The 17,112-nt window shown below is 43.1% G+C and overlaps 1 protein-coding gene across 3 annotated transcripts in view; it reads left to right on the top strand.

Annotated features, from left to right (window-relative positions):
* Positions 1 to 17,112, top strand: part of TEAD4 (TEA domain transcription factor 4) — a 69,137-nt gene that overhangs the window by 36,340 nt on the left and 15,685 nt on the right. For 2 of the 3 annotated variants that reach the window (XM_078155952.1, XM_078155950.1), the window contains exons 2-9: positions 6,488 to 6,552; positions 7,089 to 7,151; positions 7,959 to 8,042; positions 10,784 to 10,912; positions 11,567 to 11,610; positions 12,148 to 12,203; positions 13,627 to 13,757; positions 15,568 to 15,741. In XM_078155952.1, the coding sequence (XP_078012078.1) occupies positions 8,001 to 8,042; positions 10,784 to 10,912; positions 11,567 to 11,610; positions 12,148 to 12,203; positions 13,627 to 13,757; positions 15,568 to 15,741 (576 nt within the window). In that variant the 5' untranslated portion in view covers positions 6,488 to 6,552; positions 7,089 to 7,151; positions 7,959 to 8,000. The remainder of the gene's footprint in view (positions 1 to 6,487; positions 6,553 to 7,088; positions 7,152 to 7,958; positions 8,043 to 10,783; positions 10,913 to 11,566; positions 11,611 to 12,147; positions 12,204 to 13,626; positions 13,758 to 15,567; positions 15,742 to 17,112) is intronic. The other variant, XM_078155949.1, reaches the window with a different exon arrangement.

Here is a 17,112-nt window from a genome sequence, read left to right as displayed (position 1 = left end):
AGAGGTTAGATTGGGTATGGGAGGAATAGACATAGAGGAAACTAGGGGAGAATGATTAAGGGTGATATCAGGGGAAGTATAGAGGGTGCACTGTTGGGGGAATAACAATGGGTAGGAGGCTTTCTAGGAACAAGGAATAAAATGGAACACATGTGCCTGAGTTTTTTTCCTCTTTTTTTATAAAGTCGGAGAGATTTTCTCTTCCTCTCCTCCAATTCAGAAACAAACCACTGGTCTGTAAGGAAATGAGGTCTCGTGGAGGAAGCCTTGAGATTTTACTCAGCTGGGTTCCTTTCCTGGTTTAATCCCAGATTTGTTGAAGGACCTTAGTATAGCCATTCAGACAGACATTACTATGGACTTCATTCAGAGTCCTAGACTAGGCGCTCTGGAGAAATACAGAGGGGGGAGGAGGTATGATCCATACCCTTAGGGAACTTTTTCTATGAGACACAGAAGGGAAAAAAGAAAAGGATAAAAAAGCAAGCGTAAGTAGTGTAGTGGAGACTTTGTTATTTGGAGCAGATAAAGGAAAGTGGTCACAGTAGGGTCAAGAGAGGAGAATCATTTTTGTTTCTTCTCTGTGAACAGAATCCTAAGGCTGGAGAGGACCTCCTAGTATCATCTGCCTCTGAAGAAGATGTTTAGAAATCTCTCCAGGAGTGAAAGGTCAATGAAGCTTCAGAACATAATAGCATATGGCCTGGGTTAGATGTCAGCCAGAACGGAGGCAAAATGATAAACTCATTTACCTCTGTCATGCTGAAATGACAGGAAGGTGTGGTCCATGGGCCTCTTTGGCTCAGCACAGACCCCGAAACCCAATATTTTATTCCCTTGGGGAGAATTCACAGCTGCTCTTGCCTCCCCCTGGCCATGACCTGCTGGGACAGGACATAGTGTTATTTTGAGACTTTAACATGAGATCCAGTGATTATAAGGGAGAAGGGCGCTGTCTGGGGTTATGGAGGAAGTTCAAAAAGAAAAAGAATACAGGTACAACTGAGCCAACTTTGGTTCCCTGTTCAATTTGGCTCCTGTCCTGTCTTCCAATGTTGGCTCTTTGTCCAGGGCTGGCATGGCTTCTCTAGAATTGACCAGATCATTGTGAGACAAGAATTCTCCCAATTCTAGGAGACAAATGGATTAAAATGAATTTATTCTGTCTTCAGAGTTAGAGGTGGCTTGGGTGTGGCCAAGTCATATGTGCCATCTTGGAGTCAGTATGGAGTTCCACAGGTTTGCTGTGAGGGTCATAGAGAAGGCTTGGAGGAATGCATGCTTTTATATGATGGAGTGAGACAGTTTGGTGTAGTGGAAAGAGTTCTTGACTCAGAATTGAGGGATCTGGGGTTCAAATACTGCAGCTAGCATTTGCCAGCTATAACCATTTTCCAGTATAACCATATCCCACAACCATTCTGAGTTTCAGTTTTCTCGTTAATGAGATGGGGATAATAATACTTTTATTAGTCTCCTCCCAGGATTATTGTGAAGAAAGGTTGTTGCATAAACCTCCTCTGTGTCAGGGATCTGAGGGCTCCGGAGGGGAATACCAGAAGGAGGTTCCAGGACACAAAGAACCTACTGTATATTTTCCTTTTCCCCCCTTACTCTTTCCCCTACTTCCTGCCTTTTCTCTTTTCCCTGTTGTGTAGAAGCAGTACTGACAATGCTGGGATTACAGCATCTCATAGGAGGTTCAGGGCAGGGGCAAAAGAAGGCTAGGGTAGAGTCTGGCAATGGAAGCTCTTTGAGGTTGCGACAGAGGGCCAGGACCACGAAGGTAAGGGAGAGAGGAAGGAAGGAAGAAATGAAGGAAAGAAAGAAATATAGAAATATTCACCTACCATATGCCCTGTGCTAAGCTCATTACAAGTATGATCTCATTTGATCCTCGCAACAACCCTGAAATGTAGGTGCTATAATTATCCCCATTTTACAGATAAGGATCATCTTTGACCAGGCTATTGAAAATCTTGGGGCCTCAGCTTCCTTATCTGTAAAATGGGGGAGTTGGACTATCAGATAGTCTCTTAAAGTTTATTCCAACTCAATCCTATTTTTCTGTTGTAAGCTTGACAGGGGTGTCAAATCACCCTTCCATTCCACTTAAATTGACACATATGAACACACTTCCACTGAGTCAAGCAATCAAAGAGGTGTGAACCTGGTATGGGCAAAACCTAGGGATCACAAATGAATCAACTGTTGAAAGGCTTTTAGATGAAGTTTAAAAAATTGCTTGACCTTTGACCCAGCAATAGTACTTCTAGGGCTGTATCCTTAAGAGATCATACAAATGGGAAAAGGGCCCACATGTACAAAAATATTTATAGCAGCTCTTTTTGTGGTGGCAAAGAATTAGAAATTGAGACAATACCCATCAGTTGGGGAATGGTTGAACAAGTTGTGGCATATGAACATAATGGAATACTATTGTGCTATAAGAAATGATGAGGAAGCGGACTTTTGAAAAACCTTGAAAGACTTGTATAGACTGATGCTGGGTGAAGCGAGCAGAACCAGGAGAACATTGTACATAGTAACAGCCACACTGTGCGATGACTAACTTTGATGGACTTAGCCCTTCTCAGCAATACAAGGATCTAAGACACCTCCAAAGGTTTCATGATGGAAAATACTATCCACATCCAAAGAAAGAACTATGGAGTTTGAATGCAGATCAAAGGATTCTATCTACTATTTTTTTTTCTTCTGTTTTGTTTTGTTTCCTCTTTCTGGTGGCTCCTCCTGTTGGTTCTAATTCTTCCTTACAACATGACTAATGTGAAAATATGTTTAATAGGAATGTATAAGTATAGCCTATATCAGATTGTGTGCCATCTTGGGGAGGGAGGGAGAGAAAAATTTAAAACTCAAAAACTTATGGAGGTGATTGTTGATGAATCAAAATAAATTAATAAAAAATTGCTTGATCAATTTGGAAGTCATTAAAAGTCATTGGATGAAATGGAGGGACATTTTACAGGAAGTATATTCGGATTGATTGAGAAGACTTGGTCATGCCCCATGGATTTTGTATAGAACAGCCAACTACCTTAGAAACCAGGTATTTGATTGTCTGGCAGTAGAGCCAAGAGCCATTCCAGCCAGGTCCCAGAGAAAGAATTGCTTGATGGGGAAAGAGGAGCCTCAGTCTCTGTCTCTTTCTCTCTCTCTCTCTCTCTCTCTCTCTCTCTCTCTCTCTCTCTTCTCTCTCTCTCTCTCTCTCTTTTTCTCTTTCTCTCTGTCTGTCTCCAGAGAGAGAACCTTGTGAACTTTGGAGGGTCAGAGGACTTCTCATCAGCATCTTAGAGCCAGCAGCATGCCTAGAATAGCTGACAAAGCATCTGTGCCAATCCTGGTTACTAGGAGTCCCTTTCCCTCTTTTGTAGGGGGATTCTTGACATTCTGTATAAATAGAGTATAGTTTTTCTGCTGGATGCCTTACCACTGCCTTTCCTCAGGATGTCTACGATTCCTTTGGTTGATTCCTTTTATTGTATGGTTTCCATTTTTCCCTACCATCTTGGTCATTCTTTTCTTTTGTGCTTTAGATTGTCAATGTGCTTTCTAAAATGAGGCCCACACAAGTGAAAATATTAGTCAAGATATGGCCTGACCAACACTAAGTATAATAGTAGTGCTTCTTAACTTTTTATGGACAATATGCTTATAAATTAATGCAACCTAAGCTCACATTACCTTTTTTGGCTTTTGTGTCAGACTATTGGTTCGTATTCAAGTCCCCAGGTCTTTTTTGTTCATAAACTGTAGTCTAGCCATGTGTCTTCCATACTGTACATATGAAGATGATTTTTATTTTTAAACTTAAGTGTTAGACTTTACATTTATCCCTACTAAATCTCAGATGATTAGGTTTGGTTGCAGTTTTTTCAGCTCTTTTAAAAATCTTGATTCTGCAGTCTTAGCTTTCTATTTTTTTCCAGTTCTGCCAGGTTTGTTGGACATTCACCATTTACCTAGTTCTGTGCTAGTAGTGGCTATAGGGGATATAAAATAAATATGCGATATAGTTCCCACTCTCAAGAGGCCTCTAGATGGCTCTGGATAGTGTGCTGGACTTGGAACCAGAAGTTTAAACTCAGCCTCAGACACTTACTAGTTCTGTGACCTGGTACAAGTCATTTAACCTCTGTCTGCCTCAGTTTCCTCATCTATAAAGTAGGGATTATCATAGCATCTACCTCTCAGGGTTGTTGTGAGAATAAAATGAGATAATATTAGTAAAGCATTTTGTAAACTTTAAAACCAGATTAAAGCTAGCTGTTATTAGTAAGAAATAAGTAATTTACTTGGAGAAACAGGAATATGCGCATAATACTTAGTTAACAATGTGGTCTAGAATGGTGCTTCTTAAATGGTGAGTCATGACCCCATATTGGGTTGTGAAAAATTTGGCAGCAGTAAAAGATTTCTGAATGTGCAATGTCCAAAAATTAATTAAAAATCAAACATATAATGAATCCGAGGTGTTTCTGCCAGTGCTTGCCTATGTTGCATCAAGCAACTTCACTGCAGCCTTGGTTCTAAAAACAAAGTATGTGCAAACATCTGGAGTAGAAAAAGTTTAAAAAGCCCTGGTCAAGAATATGTCTCTATCTGTCTATATGCCTAGATAGACAGCTCTGATGCATATTTCACATCTCTTTTGTCATCTTGTGTGACCTGTTGTCTGTTTCTTTTAGCTTCATGTCATCTGCAAATTTGGTAAGCATGCCATCTAAGATTTTGTACATAACTCTATAATTGTACACCTTGGCAGAAGGCAAAGAAGTCTTTGAGGAGACAGCCCATCATTGGCCTAGGTGGTCATTGCCCACTTTTCTCTGCTCTCATCCTACCTATAGCTTGGTGGTATGGTGGATAGAGTACTGGAGGTGGAGTCAGGAAAACCAGAGTTCCAATATGACCTCAGACACTTATTACCTGTCTGATGTCATGGGAAGTCATTAAACTTTTGTTTGCCTCAGTTTCCTTATTTATGAAATGAGAATAATAATATAATAGCACCTACCTTCCAGGGTTGATCAAACTCTTTGCAAACCTTGAAGTGCTACATAAATGCTAGCTACTCTTATTACCTTGCCCAATTCCATCATCTGCAGGTCTTCCTATGTGCCAAGAACATGGGCACTTCTGGGGCCTTGGGTGATTCTCCTGTGGCTTGGATTTGGAGGTTGGGAGATGGGTAGAAGAGTTGCTGGAGAGTTAGTGGTGTCTTCTTTAATTCCTACCCAGCTTTCAAGATACAACTCTATGCCTACATCATCCATAAAGCTTTCTCTGTATGATAATTCAGGTCGAGAAGCAGTGTGTGTAGCCCCATGTATACTTCCAGGTAGGGATCAGGAAGGCCATGATTCAACTCCTGGCTGTGTGACCCTGAGCAACTCCCTTAACTTTTCACTGTTCTTGGGTAAATTTCTAAAGCGGTAAGTTGCCAAATAATTCCTGAGCTATGTTCATCAAAGGAGATGTCCTCATTAGAAGTTCTCTGCACCAGTGAAATCATAGGGCCAGATTGATGTTAAGGTTTGTAAAGTGTTTTCTTTTCATCAGCCCTAGGATGGGGCTAGAAAATTATTATCTCTATTTTATAGGTTAAGTGACTTTCCCATGGTCTTATATCCAGTATGCAGTTAAGCCTTTGAAATAGGATTGAAACCCAGATCTCCTGACCCAAGGCCAGGGCTCTTTTTCCTACCATATACTACCTCTTTCTTGATCACCCCACCTCCTCCACCCAAACACACAATGATCTTCCTCTTCTGAGCTCTCACTGTGTTCTTGTTGTTGGCACTCATTTCCTGCCTGGTATTGCTAGTTCATTTTCCACACATGTGTCTTGTCTTTTACCCCCAGTTGGATGGCAAACTCTTTGAGGACAGGATCACAGAAAACACTGACCTTTTATTAAACCAGTTCACTTTAGACTTATGGATTAGCATGTATTATACGCTAAAGGAAGAATGATGGCGTAAGACCAAGAGAAAATCTGCATTCCCCACCTCCTGTTTGTCCTGGAAAGCTTCCTGGAAGAGTTGTAATTTCTGTAGTTATTTAATTAAGGAGATGGAAAACTGACAAACTGGAGAGGGAGAGAGTTCTAGTCTTATTCTTGTAATTAGGCTATAAGTTCCTTCAAGGAAGAGTCCTTTTCTAGTTCATTATCCTTTTAGCACCTTGCTCATTGGACATATAAATGTTGACTAACTGAATAAGGTGCTGAGTGAGATGATTGAATGAATACATTGAACAAGTGTGAGTTTTCCCGGGAAAGGTCCTCAATCCCAGGAAGCAGACTGACCCTGTTGATTCTTTCATTCTCAGGCCCGATCATCATGATCTAACACCACAACTACGTCTGCCAGGATCCAGCCCTTCTGGCTTTTCTGATCCTCGTCTTCTGTCTTTTACCCCCGTCTTCCTTGACTTAGCGAGCTGTCTTTTGTCTCTACAGGCCGTAATGAGCTGATTGCTCGCTATATTAAGCTCCGGACCGGGAAAACTCGTACCAGGAAGCAGGTGAGTGCTAACATGTTTAACATGCTAACAAGTATCAACGTGGTTAACAACAAGGAGCCAATACCTCACAACCTGCAGGCTTCCTCTAAGGAAAGAAAGTATCTTCCTATGACCTTTGGTGATGGTGCTAATTTAAGGATTGGTATATTTGTCAAAAATGCTTATGTGAACTAGTTTTCTGTGGGCCAGGGGTCAGTTACTGCCCTATCCCTTATGATAATAATGCACCATGTCTCTGCAAGAGCAAGCACACCTCTTCAAACCTGAGAACCCCCTAGGATCAAAGCATTTAGAGTTGAAATGAATTCTGATCACATTATTTTACAGGTAAGGAAATGGAAGCCCAGAGAGAAAGTGACTTGTCCAAAGTCAGGTAGCAAGCACCAGAACTGGGAAGAGAAGCCAGTAGTAGCTGGCCTCTGTCTCTTATGTTTCTGGCACACCAGAATAGACCCTGGCATGACCCTTGGAAGGTAATCAAGGGGCCTCAGCGCAGCATGGGACAAGAACATAATGTTTTCTTTTCTCTCTTTCAGGTATCTAGCCACATTCAGGTGCTGGCCCGTCGGAAAGCCCGGGAGATCCAAGCCAAGTTAAAGGTAAAGCAGGTCCTAGGATGTTTCGACCTCCCCTAGCAACAAGAGGGATAGGGACCCTGAAGGCAATCAACTTCATTCACTACCCATCAAGGGGAAATCTCTCTTCATCCCTTCTTCTTGGCTTTGTAAACCCAAGAGCTCTTGAAATTGAATCATCATGAGTCTCTTTTGCGATGCAGAGAATGGTGACAACAGTACCAAATAAACACCCATCTGTGGCCCCTGAGGTGCTCCTCTGTCTCTGTGCTTCTTACTCTTGAATAAGAAGTTTCCTCTGGCCCCCAGGTAGCCTTTCAGCGTCAGCTGTTAGTGATTCTTTGCAAGTCCATACAGGTTCCTGGAAAAACCAGGTTATAGATCCATGGCCCAGGGTGTTGACTTAAACTACATCTCACTTGGCCCAGGGTGTTGTAAATTACATCTCACTTGGCCCAGGGTATTGACTTAAACTACATCTCACTCGATGTTGGGAGCTAGACTTCTGAGTAAAGAGTTAGAACCCTCTACCAGTATCTTGGGAGGGACAGACAGCCCACGATCCTCCTACTGTCTCTCTTAACCCCTCCCTTCCCCCTTCAGCCCTACTTACTTATGACCAGTCCACCTGTCCTCCCCCTAAGCAGCTGTAGTAGAGGCACCTCTAAGCGACAGCTGGAGAGGCGGCAGCTGCTGGTGCTCCATCCACAGCATGCATGCATGGAGCTCCCACTACCCCAGGCCACATCCTGAACCCTGTTTGCCTTGGGGTTTCCTCTTGCCTAAGCCTGCCCCTTACTGCCCTCTCTCATTCTGTGTTCAAATCCCCAGTCAACCAGCTGCTGGGCTGGAGACCACAGCAGGGTATTTATCATGGAGAACAATTGCTCCTGTGTTATCTCCAGAGCCATAAAAGTGAGTGTGAATTTGCTTGGGCCACACTGTGTAGTCAATTTTTTGCCTCCATGTATTGTTCTTTGTTCTTTGTGTATGCTGCAGTCCAGTGCCTGGGTGCCTTTCCCCATCATGCACATCCCTTTCTTTCCTCCCCTCCAGACACCTCTCCCTCCCCACCTCCCTGCCCAGCTGACAGCATCAAGTCCCCTGCACTCGGGAGAAGTTTGGGTTCAATTTGATGCCCTGGTCACTCAGAATGAGATTCAGTTCCACTCAACAAACATTTAAGACCCTTCTTCCCTTCCCCGGACCCTTCTCTCTACCCCCCTGCCCTTTTTTTTTTGTTTATTTCTTTCCCCCTGCAAAAGTGTATTGGTTTGGATCAGAGGTTACCAACCTTTCAGAGGTGGCATGTTAAGTCTTCAAAATACAGATATCTCTGGGAAAGGTCACATTTTAATCTAACTTTAAGTCTAATCAGTTAGCATTAGGGCTTAGTATGTAGCCAGCTGATATTGAGAAAGGGATAGAAGGAAGATTCAGAGACCCTATCAGATGTGGGGAAAGGGGTTCCGGAGGGGGAGGGGGAGGAGTATGAAATATAGAGCAGGATGTTATCACAGAGGTCATCTTTTCCAACTCTCTTATTTTACAGATGAGGACACTGGCTTCACAATTTTGCCTAGTGTCTGCTTGCCCTGACTGCTCAGAATCATCTCCTTTTCAGGGCAGCTAGGTGGCACAGGGGATAGAGCACCGACCCTGGATTCAGGAGGACCTGAGTTCAACTCCGGCCTCAGATACATAACACTTACTAGCTGTGTGACCTTGAGCAAGTCACTTAACCGCATTGCCTAGCCAAAAAAAAAAAATCCTGTTCCACAGTTAGTAGGCAGGCCAATGCCAACCCTTAATTTAGCCCAATCAGGTAGCATCATTGGTGGTGTGATGCATAGAGTGCTGGAAATAGAATCAGGAAGACCTGAATTCATATTTGGCCCAAATACTTAATAGTTGTGTGACCCTGTGCAAGACACTTAATGTCCATTTGCCTCAGTTTCCTCATCTGTAAAATGGAGGTCACCTATCTCACAAGTTTGTTGCAAGTATCAAATGAGATAATAATTGTAAAGTACTTAGCACAGTGCCTGGCACATAGTAGATGCTGTATAAATGTTAGCTATCATCATCATCATCATCATCATCATCATCATCATTTGACTATTTCTCCCTTTTGCTAATACAAACTCTTTTCGTTAAAGGCCCAGGGGTAGTATAGCTACATTCCACAGAACAGATGATTGCTGTCATCATCACCATAGTGATTATAACTATCACCATATTATCAGTCAGACATCAGGAAAGGGACTGATATAGGCAGCTAGGTGGTACAGCAGATAGAGGCCCTATGCCCACAGTTAGGAAGAATGAATTCAAATTTGCTCTCAGACACTTACTAGCTATGTGACCCTGGGCAAGTCGCTTAACCTTTATCTGCCTCAGTTTCTTCATCTGTAAGATGGGAGTGTAATAATAGCACTTTTCCCCAGGGTTGTTGTAAGGATAAAATGAGGTGATATTTGTAAAGTGCTTTGTAGACCTTAAAGCACTATATGCTATTTATTCTTATCATCACGAAAATTACTTGACTAAGCACTTGTATCCACCCCATGTTGGGCACTTACCAGAATGATTTAGAGTTTAGACATTGAGGACATACAGGTGGCAGAATAATGTGTTGATATTCTATAGGTGGTACAGTGGATAGAGTGCCAGGCCTGGAGTCAGGAAAATCTGAGTTCAAATCTGGCCTCAGACACTTACTAGCTGACTGACCCTAGGCAAGTCATTTCACCCTGTTTGCCTCCGTTTTTCCTCATCTGTAAAATGAGCTGCGGTTGGCAATGGCAAACCATTCCAGTATCTTTGCCAAGAGTACCCCAAATGGGGTCATGAAGAGTCAACATGGCTGAAACGATTGAACAACAACATTCTATATAAGCATTTTGAAGCAGGAAAGTCCCTTGCTCAGAGTGCGGCTGCTAGATACCATCATTTCTCAAGACAGTCCAGGAAGGCTTCAGAAATGAGGATAGGTTTAACTAAGACATATCTGCCTGAGGCTGACACATCATATCTAAGGAGGAACAGATGTCTTCTCAGTAGTCTCCTAGGACAGAGTGAACTAAGCTACAGTTTGTTAATTATATACATTTACATTTACATTCCAATTTTAACTTTTCGAAGCCCTTTCATGTGAAGGATCCCTGATTAAGAGCTAGAAGGGGCCTTAGAGATCATCTAATCCAATTTCATTTTAGAGTTGAGAAAATGGACACCCAAGAGATTAAGAGACTTCACTAAAATTACTCAGTTAGTAAGTGGCAGGATCAGAATTTGAACCCAGGACTTCTAATTCCAAATCCAATGCCCTTTCTGCTGCTCAATACTTTGTCTTATTTGATCCTTACAAAGTCCCTGTGGGGTAGAAATGGCGGGTATTGTTACATCCACAGGAAATTGAGACTCAGAGATCTTGTGCACAGTCACACAGTTGATTAATGGCTGAGTCGGGTCTACAATATAGGTTTCCTGGACTCCTGTGCAGGTGCTCTTTTCACTAGGGCAGGGGGACTGCTACCTTCTTCCCTTATTAATCCTCTCCTCCCTGACTTCTCTATACACATGTGCCTTGTTCCTCTCTGTCCTCCTGCTGCATCGAGATCACTGCTATATCATCCCTTCCCATTTCTCCTCAGGATCAGGCAGCTAAGGACAAAGCCCTACAGAATATGGCTACCATGTCATCTGCTCAGATCATCTCTGCTACAGCCTTCCACAATAAAATGGCCCTTACCCGGGGACCAGCCTACCCAGCAGTCTCAGGGGTAAGTGGACAAGCTACAGTAAAGGGTTAAACCACCCCTCGTCTTCTCACCTTCCTCGCCCCATCCTTTTTAAGAAGTTCCAAGCACAATGCAGTCCAGATTTTGAGTACTGCTTCCTCTCTAGCTTGGGGAGTTGGAGAGGAGAGAACAAAGCCTTGCGTTTGGACAAAGCTATTGGCCTAAGGATGAAACTGAACTGGGATCTATGTTCACAGCCACAACCCATAATTTCTCTCCATTACTTGTCACTCTCCAATCCCCTGCCAATGCTCTGCCCTTAGACATGGTTCACCTAAAAACAGGTAGAGCAGGGCTTCAGTGCACGCACAGCCCTAGTGTAGATTTCCAAGGGATGCTAAAGAACAAACCCACAGCTTCCATTCTTATTGATTGAACTCTACCCTCAGTGGCTCCTGCCTCTTATTTGCTAGTCTTTTTTCTAGTAGCCTGTCCTTTACACTTAGTCATTCCTCTTCCTTTTGCTCCCTTTCCTTCAAATTTCCAGTGTTCTCGGCCTTTATGGGACAAAGGGAGCCCACATTTCAGGTTCAAACTTTCACTTCCTAACCCAGGCCCCTGTCTCCATTTCTTCTGCTTTCAGTCATAGCCCTAGTGGGGAGCTAAACTGTATTGACTCTGTTTTTTGCCTTTCAGTTTTGGCAAGGAACTTTGCCAGGCCAAGCCGGAACTTCCCATGAGTGAGTATGTCCTGAGCTCTGCTCTTGTTTGCTCTCTCCATAACCCTTCAATGTATATTGTACCTACAAGACCTGTCCTCCCATCAGCTTCCAGATTCTGAATAATGCTATGGACACCAGGGCTGGCCTCTAAGATAGACAGAGGCCTGAGTGCAGCTTTTCCAGGACAGCTAATGCTTGGAGATTGGTAATTTGAAGTCTCTATAGCTTTATTGGAGTGACTGGGTCTCAGTTGTTAATACATCACTAAAGCAGTAATTAAATCAGGTTCCCTGGGCCCAGAATCCCAAGAGGATTACCTGGAGCTGGAAGCCTGATGTCTATGCAATATGTCCATCAGAGGCTTACCTTTTTCAGCAATGGAAATATTTCCTTTATGGATCAAATATAAAAAGTAAGGGGAAAGAGCTGTGTGGGAAGGGCAGACAGGCTTGCTGTATAGACCATTTAAGGTTGGGGCCCCAGCATCTTTCCTATTGAGGGTATCCAACTCCAATCAAAGCTCAGCTGACAGTCTCTCTCCCATGTTTCCTGCAGTGTGAAACCTTTCTCTCAACAAACCTATGCTGTTCAGCCTCCGCTCCCTCTGCCAGGTGGGTCAGCGCTGCATGGCTCTCTTGCATGGCATCCTCCCCAAATCCCATGCTCTGGGCTCAAGGAATAACATGCCTACCTGAAACCCCAATGTGTGTACTCTTTTCTTGCCTCCTACTGATTGTATACTCAGTTTGTACATCCCATTACTTAGATAGCCTACCTTATGGCAGCAAGCACATGAAACCTACATGCATGTCTAACTCCACTGGCGTGTATGGACATACAGCTAGCATGCCTAGCCCCTCAAGCTCAGCTCAAATGCTTTTGGGTTGGCTGGAATGTCTGGCTTCCTTTGCATACCAAATGAATGCCACTTGCATGCCTGACCTCTTTGTGCAGCTTTTGCCCCTTGTGCCCCACTACCCTCTGCTCAGCTTCACCTCCTGTGGAACCCTTTCCCCACAATTCAGAAAGCCTAAGAGAGCCCTAGCCTTTACCAGCAGGGAGGGTATGGAAGAAGAGTGGGGTCAGTACTAGGGCAATGGCATATAGGGTTAGATAGATGCCATTGTAACCAGATTCTTTCAGCTGTGTGAGCCTGTTATATGGGCCCCTTCTTATCCTCTTCCAGGTGATCTCTCCATCCATGTCTCTATCACATGGTGTGAGGTGGGGAGGGGATGGAGTGGGCACAATCACCTTCCATCCTAGGCAGTAAGACAAGACACTTTCTTACCCTCCCCCTTTTTGCAGGTTGGGATGATTCCTGATATTCCGGGACATGGTTGACTCTGGATTTCCCCGGGGTTTTGGCAAAGGCTTTGTACAAGTCTTTGTTCTCTTGTCAGGCTACTCTGCCTTTTGGGGGTTAATAATACCTCCAAGCTCAAAACCTAGTACAGCTTGGATGGGTGCAGTGGGAATGCAAAGAGAGAAGAGGAGACCCATTGACCTAACAGTTCTGAGGGGTGAGGACAGTAGATCCCTTCTCTAACCTCTGCCACTGGCTCCATGGCCAGTCTCTCTCAATTTTGGGTATATGAATCACCTCATCTTGTTGGATATCTTTGTCTCCAGAACCCTTAGAGCCCTGTCCACTATTTCCTATTCCTATTATACCATGCCCTTTCCTTTCCACATCTGGAGTTATGAGATGGGGTAAACTGAGGTGCAGAGATTTGGAGCAAGGGATTAAGGAATTCCATTAAGTCTGTGGCAGATTTAGAAAAAGGTATCCCTGTCCCTACTCCAGAACTTCTTTGTTTGGTACCAAATGATACTGGTTTGGTCTAACACAGTTAGGTGTTTCTTGGTGTATTATTTATTAGTCACAAGCCTTACCCTTCAAAGACTTACATTAGAACTTTTACTCATTCCCTTACCATGCCACTGTTTCCAAAGGGCACATGAGGCTTCCTTAATGGGTGTGTGTGAGGAGGGACTGCTCTGGTCCCCATTGGCTTTTCCCCCTGTATTCAGGATTTGAATCTCCTGCTGGATCCACCCTATCGCCATCAACCCCTCCATGGCAAGGCCGAAGTGTGGCCAGCTCCAAGCTCTGGATGTTAGAGTTCTCTGCCTTCTTGGAGCAGCAACAGGACCCAGACACGGTAGGCCCTGACCCCCTGGCCTTACACTTGTGAGTCTGGGCATCCTTCCCTCCCTGTCTAGGTATATGCTCTTCGTAATCCCATGTATCCCTTTTTCCTGCCTCCTCTGAGTTTGTTTCTATTTCTGTTTCTTTCTTAATCTTCCCTCTGCATATCTCTCTTCTCTCTATTTCTTTTCTGGTCTCTGTTTCTACCTGTTCTCCCTTCTCATTTCTCTTCTTCTTTCTCTTCTCTCCCCCCTTTGAGGAAAGTCCTCTGTTTCTTGGTTCTCTCTCATTTTCATTCTTGCTTTTCCCTCTTCGATTTCATTTCTCCTTTCTCTTTTCTCCTTTTGTGTTCCTGTTTCTCCCTTTCTCTGACTTTATCTTTTGATGAACATATAAATTTCATTCCAAAGTTTTCAGATGGGGGTTCGTCTTCTCATCCCTGGGTTTATTTTAATTTAATTGGATTATCTCCCTTCCCTATCTTTCCAGGCTTCTTTCTCTCTCCCCTCTTTCTCCCCCTCCTGCGTTCCACACTGCCTTAATACAACATCCCATTGAAGAGGAAGACAGACACCAAAGGTAGTCTCTGACCTCTTCCCAAACTGGGTTTAAATAATTTCTCAAATTGATTCATTGTTTCCCCCTTTGGAGTGGATTTGGGTAGGTGTGAGGGAGAAAATATGTTCAAAATAAAATAGGAAGAGTAATTTATTACCATCACCCACACCTCCCTGCCTAACCCTTTTTACTATGTAAGATCTCCCAACCTGCCTGGCCAATGATACTCCTTAAAGAACAATAGAGAGGTACACTAGGCAGAGCTTCCGCATATGGGATATGTTAGACATTCATCCCTTAAAGGTCACGGGCAGTGCTGGAAGGAAGCAGGGGAGGCAGCATGGAGTAGTGGGCAAAGCACTTGACTCAGGGTCGACAAGAGCTGGGTTTGAATCTCACCTTTGATGCTTACTAGCTGTATGACCCTCAGCAAGTCATGTAACCTTTCTATGCCCCAGTCTCCTCATCTACAAAATGGGGATAATAATAGCACTTACTTTCCAGGATTGTTGTGAGTTTCACGTTATGTAATGCATGAGAAGTACTTTTCAAACTTTAATGCACCATATACCTGTCGGTTATTATTATTAAATTCTCCCTCTGACACTTAATAGTTGTGTGACTCTGGGCAAAGTCATTTATCCTTTCTGAGCCCTAGTTCCTTTATTTATAAAATGGGGGTAGTAATAGGACCTGTTTCACAGGGTTGTTATAAGACTCAAACAAAATAAATATGTATGTGTATATATAGGGCTGGTAGGTGGTGTGATGGATAGAGTGCCAGGCCTGGAATCAGGAAGATTCATCTTCCTGAGTTCACATCTGGCTGTGTGGCCCTGGGCAAGTCACTTAACCCTGTTTGCCTCTGTTTCCTCATCTGTAAAATGAGCTGGAGAAAGAAATGGCAAACCACTCCAGTATCTTTGCCAAGAAAATCCCAATTGGGATTGTGAAGAGTTGGACGCAACTGAAACTGACTGAACAACAACAAAAATGTGTATATATACATATAAAATGTTTTGTAAATTTTAAAGTGCTATATAAGTGTTAGTTATTAATCTACCTAGATTAGCAGAATGTTAGAGGCATGTTAGAGACAGTCTGGTCTAGCCCTCCAATAGGAATGAGGCTCTGAGAGGGGATGTACCTTGGCAAAGATTACACTAGTTAAACCTCAGTTTCCAGGTCAGGACTCTTTGGACTACACCACGAAGTCCTGAAATTGTCTCCCTGCCTCACTTCTGATCCCACCATTTTCTTCACAGTATAACAAGCACCTGTTTGTACACATTGGCCAGTCCAGTCCCAGCTATAGTGACCCCTACCTCGAAGCGGTGGACATCCACCAGATCTATGACAAATTCCCTGATAAGAAGGGAGGACTCAAGGAGCTCTTTGAACGAGGACCCTCAAATGCCTTCTTCCTTGTCAAGTTCTGGGTAAGTAAGTGATGTTGAGTAGGAATAAGAATCAAGAATGGTAGAGGTTGGATACTGGAGTCTAATGCCCTATAGGTAGAAAGTTCCAGAGAGACTGAATGAGAGGGATATGGAACCAGGGAATAGAGACCCTAATATCCAAAAGATAGAAACTAAAATGGTGGTGGGCCACTGATACTAACGGATGGAATTACAGGAAAATATCCTTCTCTGATGGGTGGAAGTAGCATATGGGAGTGGGAACATGGTGTGGGGGTAGAGCCAAAGAATATAGGGATAAGGTGGAAATGCTGAGAAAAGAATTCAGAGAGGTTGTGACCAAGAATGAATATACCCTATCAGCCAAAGCTGTATCCCATTGGCATATAATTTCAGGGTCTCAGATTCTAAAGGTCATTAAAATTACAGAAGTTTATATCATCATCATCATCATCATTGACACATTTATATAAGAGTTTAACATATACAAAGCATTTTACATATGCTATCTCATTTGGTCCCAGCAATAACCTTGTGAGGTAGGTTCTGTTATTATCCCCATTTTACAGATGAGGGAACTGAAGTCCAAAGAGCCTAAGTGACTTGCCTGCAGTCACACACCAGTAAGTCAGGGCAGCAAGTGGGAAAAGAGTATTTCAAAAGGGTGTTTCAACTGTGCCATACACTGACCCTAGGTCTGCCCCTCTCCTACTTCCTCAGCCAAGCCCAGTGGACTGAGGTCACAACTCTTCCATGGGGTTGGGACTTTTTATCCCAATAGGAAGGAATGAATTTCTCTTTTTCACTATAGCTTCTTCAACTCAAAGAGTAACTGAATCATGGGAGGGAGTTGTAATAGACATTAAACTTTCTTATTAGTACCTTATAGTTTGGAAATTAGAAAACTGAGCTCATTCAACAAACATTGAGTATCTCCTATGTGCTAGGAAGGGTTGCTCATTCATGTAAGAGCTGGAGGTTGCTAGAGGGAATGTGATCATTAGGAAAAAAATTAGGGAAATTGCCTTAGTGGAGTAAGTTTTTAGCAGGATTTTGAAGTAGGTCTATGGAACAAATAAGTGGAAAGACCATTATAGAGTAGGGGTATAGGAATATAATCTCAAAACCACAGGTTCATGTCATTTGTCTTATGACCAATAGCTATTTCCTTCAATGATGTCACAGTTTCCCCCTTTTTGTGGTATGATAGGAATTTATTGTTCCTCATAAGGAAACCTAGAAAGTAATAGGAGCATAAAATACCTCCTACCAAAAGAAAGGAGTTATAGCATTAAAAGAAGCATTGGCAGTAATTATTTTTTTTAAATGTCTTATATTTACTACGGACCATTAGCAGTGAGGGTAGTAGAAGGAGATCCAGGCTTGGAATCC

Source organism: Phascolarctos cinereus, unplaced genomic scaffold (assembly GCF_003287225.1).
Source record: "Phascolarctos cinereus isolate Bilbo 61053 unplaced genomic scaffold, phaCin_HiC Scaffold_1;HRSCAF=81, whole genome shotgun sequence".
In the NCBI taxonomy this organism is placed as follows: Eukaryota; Metazoa; Chordata; class Mammalia; order Diprotodontia; family Phascolarctidae; genus Phascolarctos; species Phascolarctos cinereus.
The sequence above is the reverse complement of the archived record's forward strand: the minus strand, read 5'-3'. Positions and strand labels throughout refer to the sequence as shown.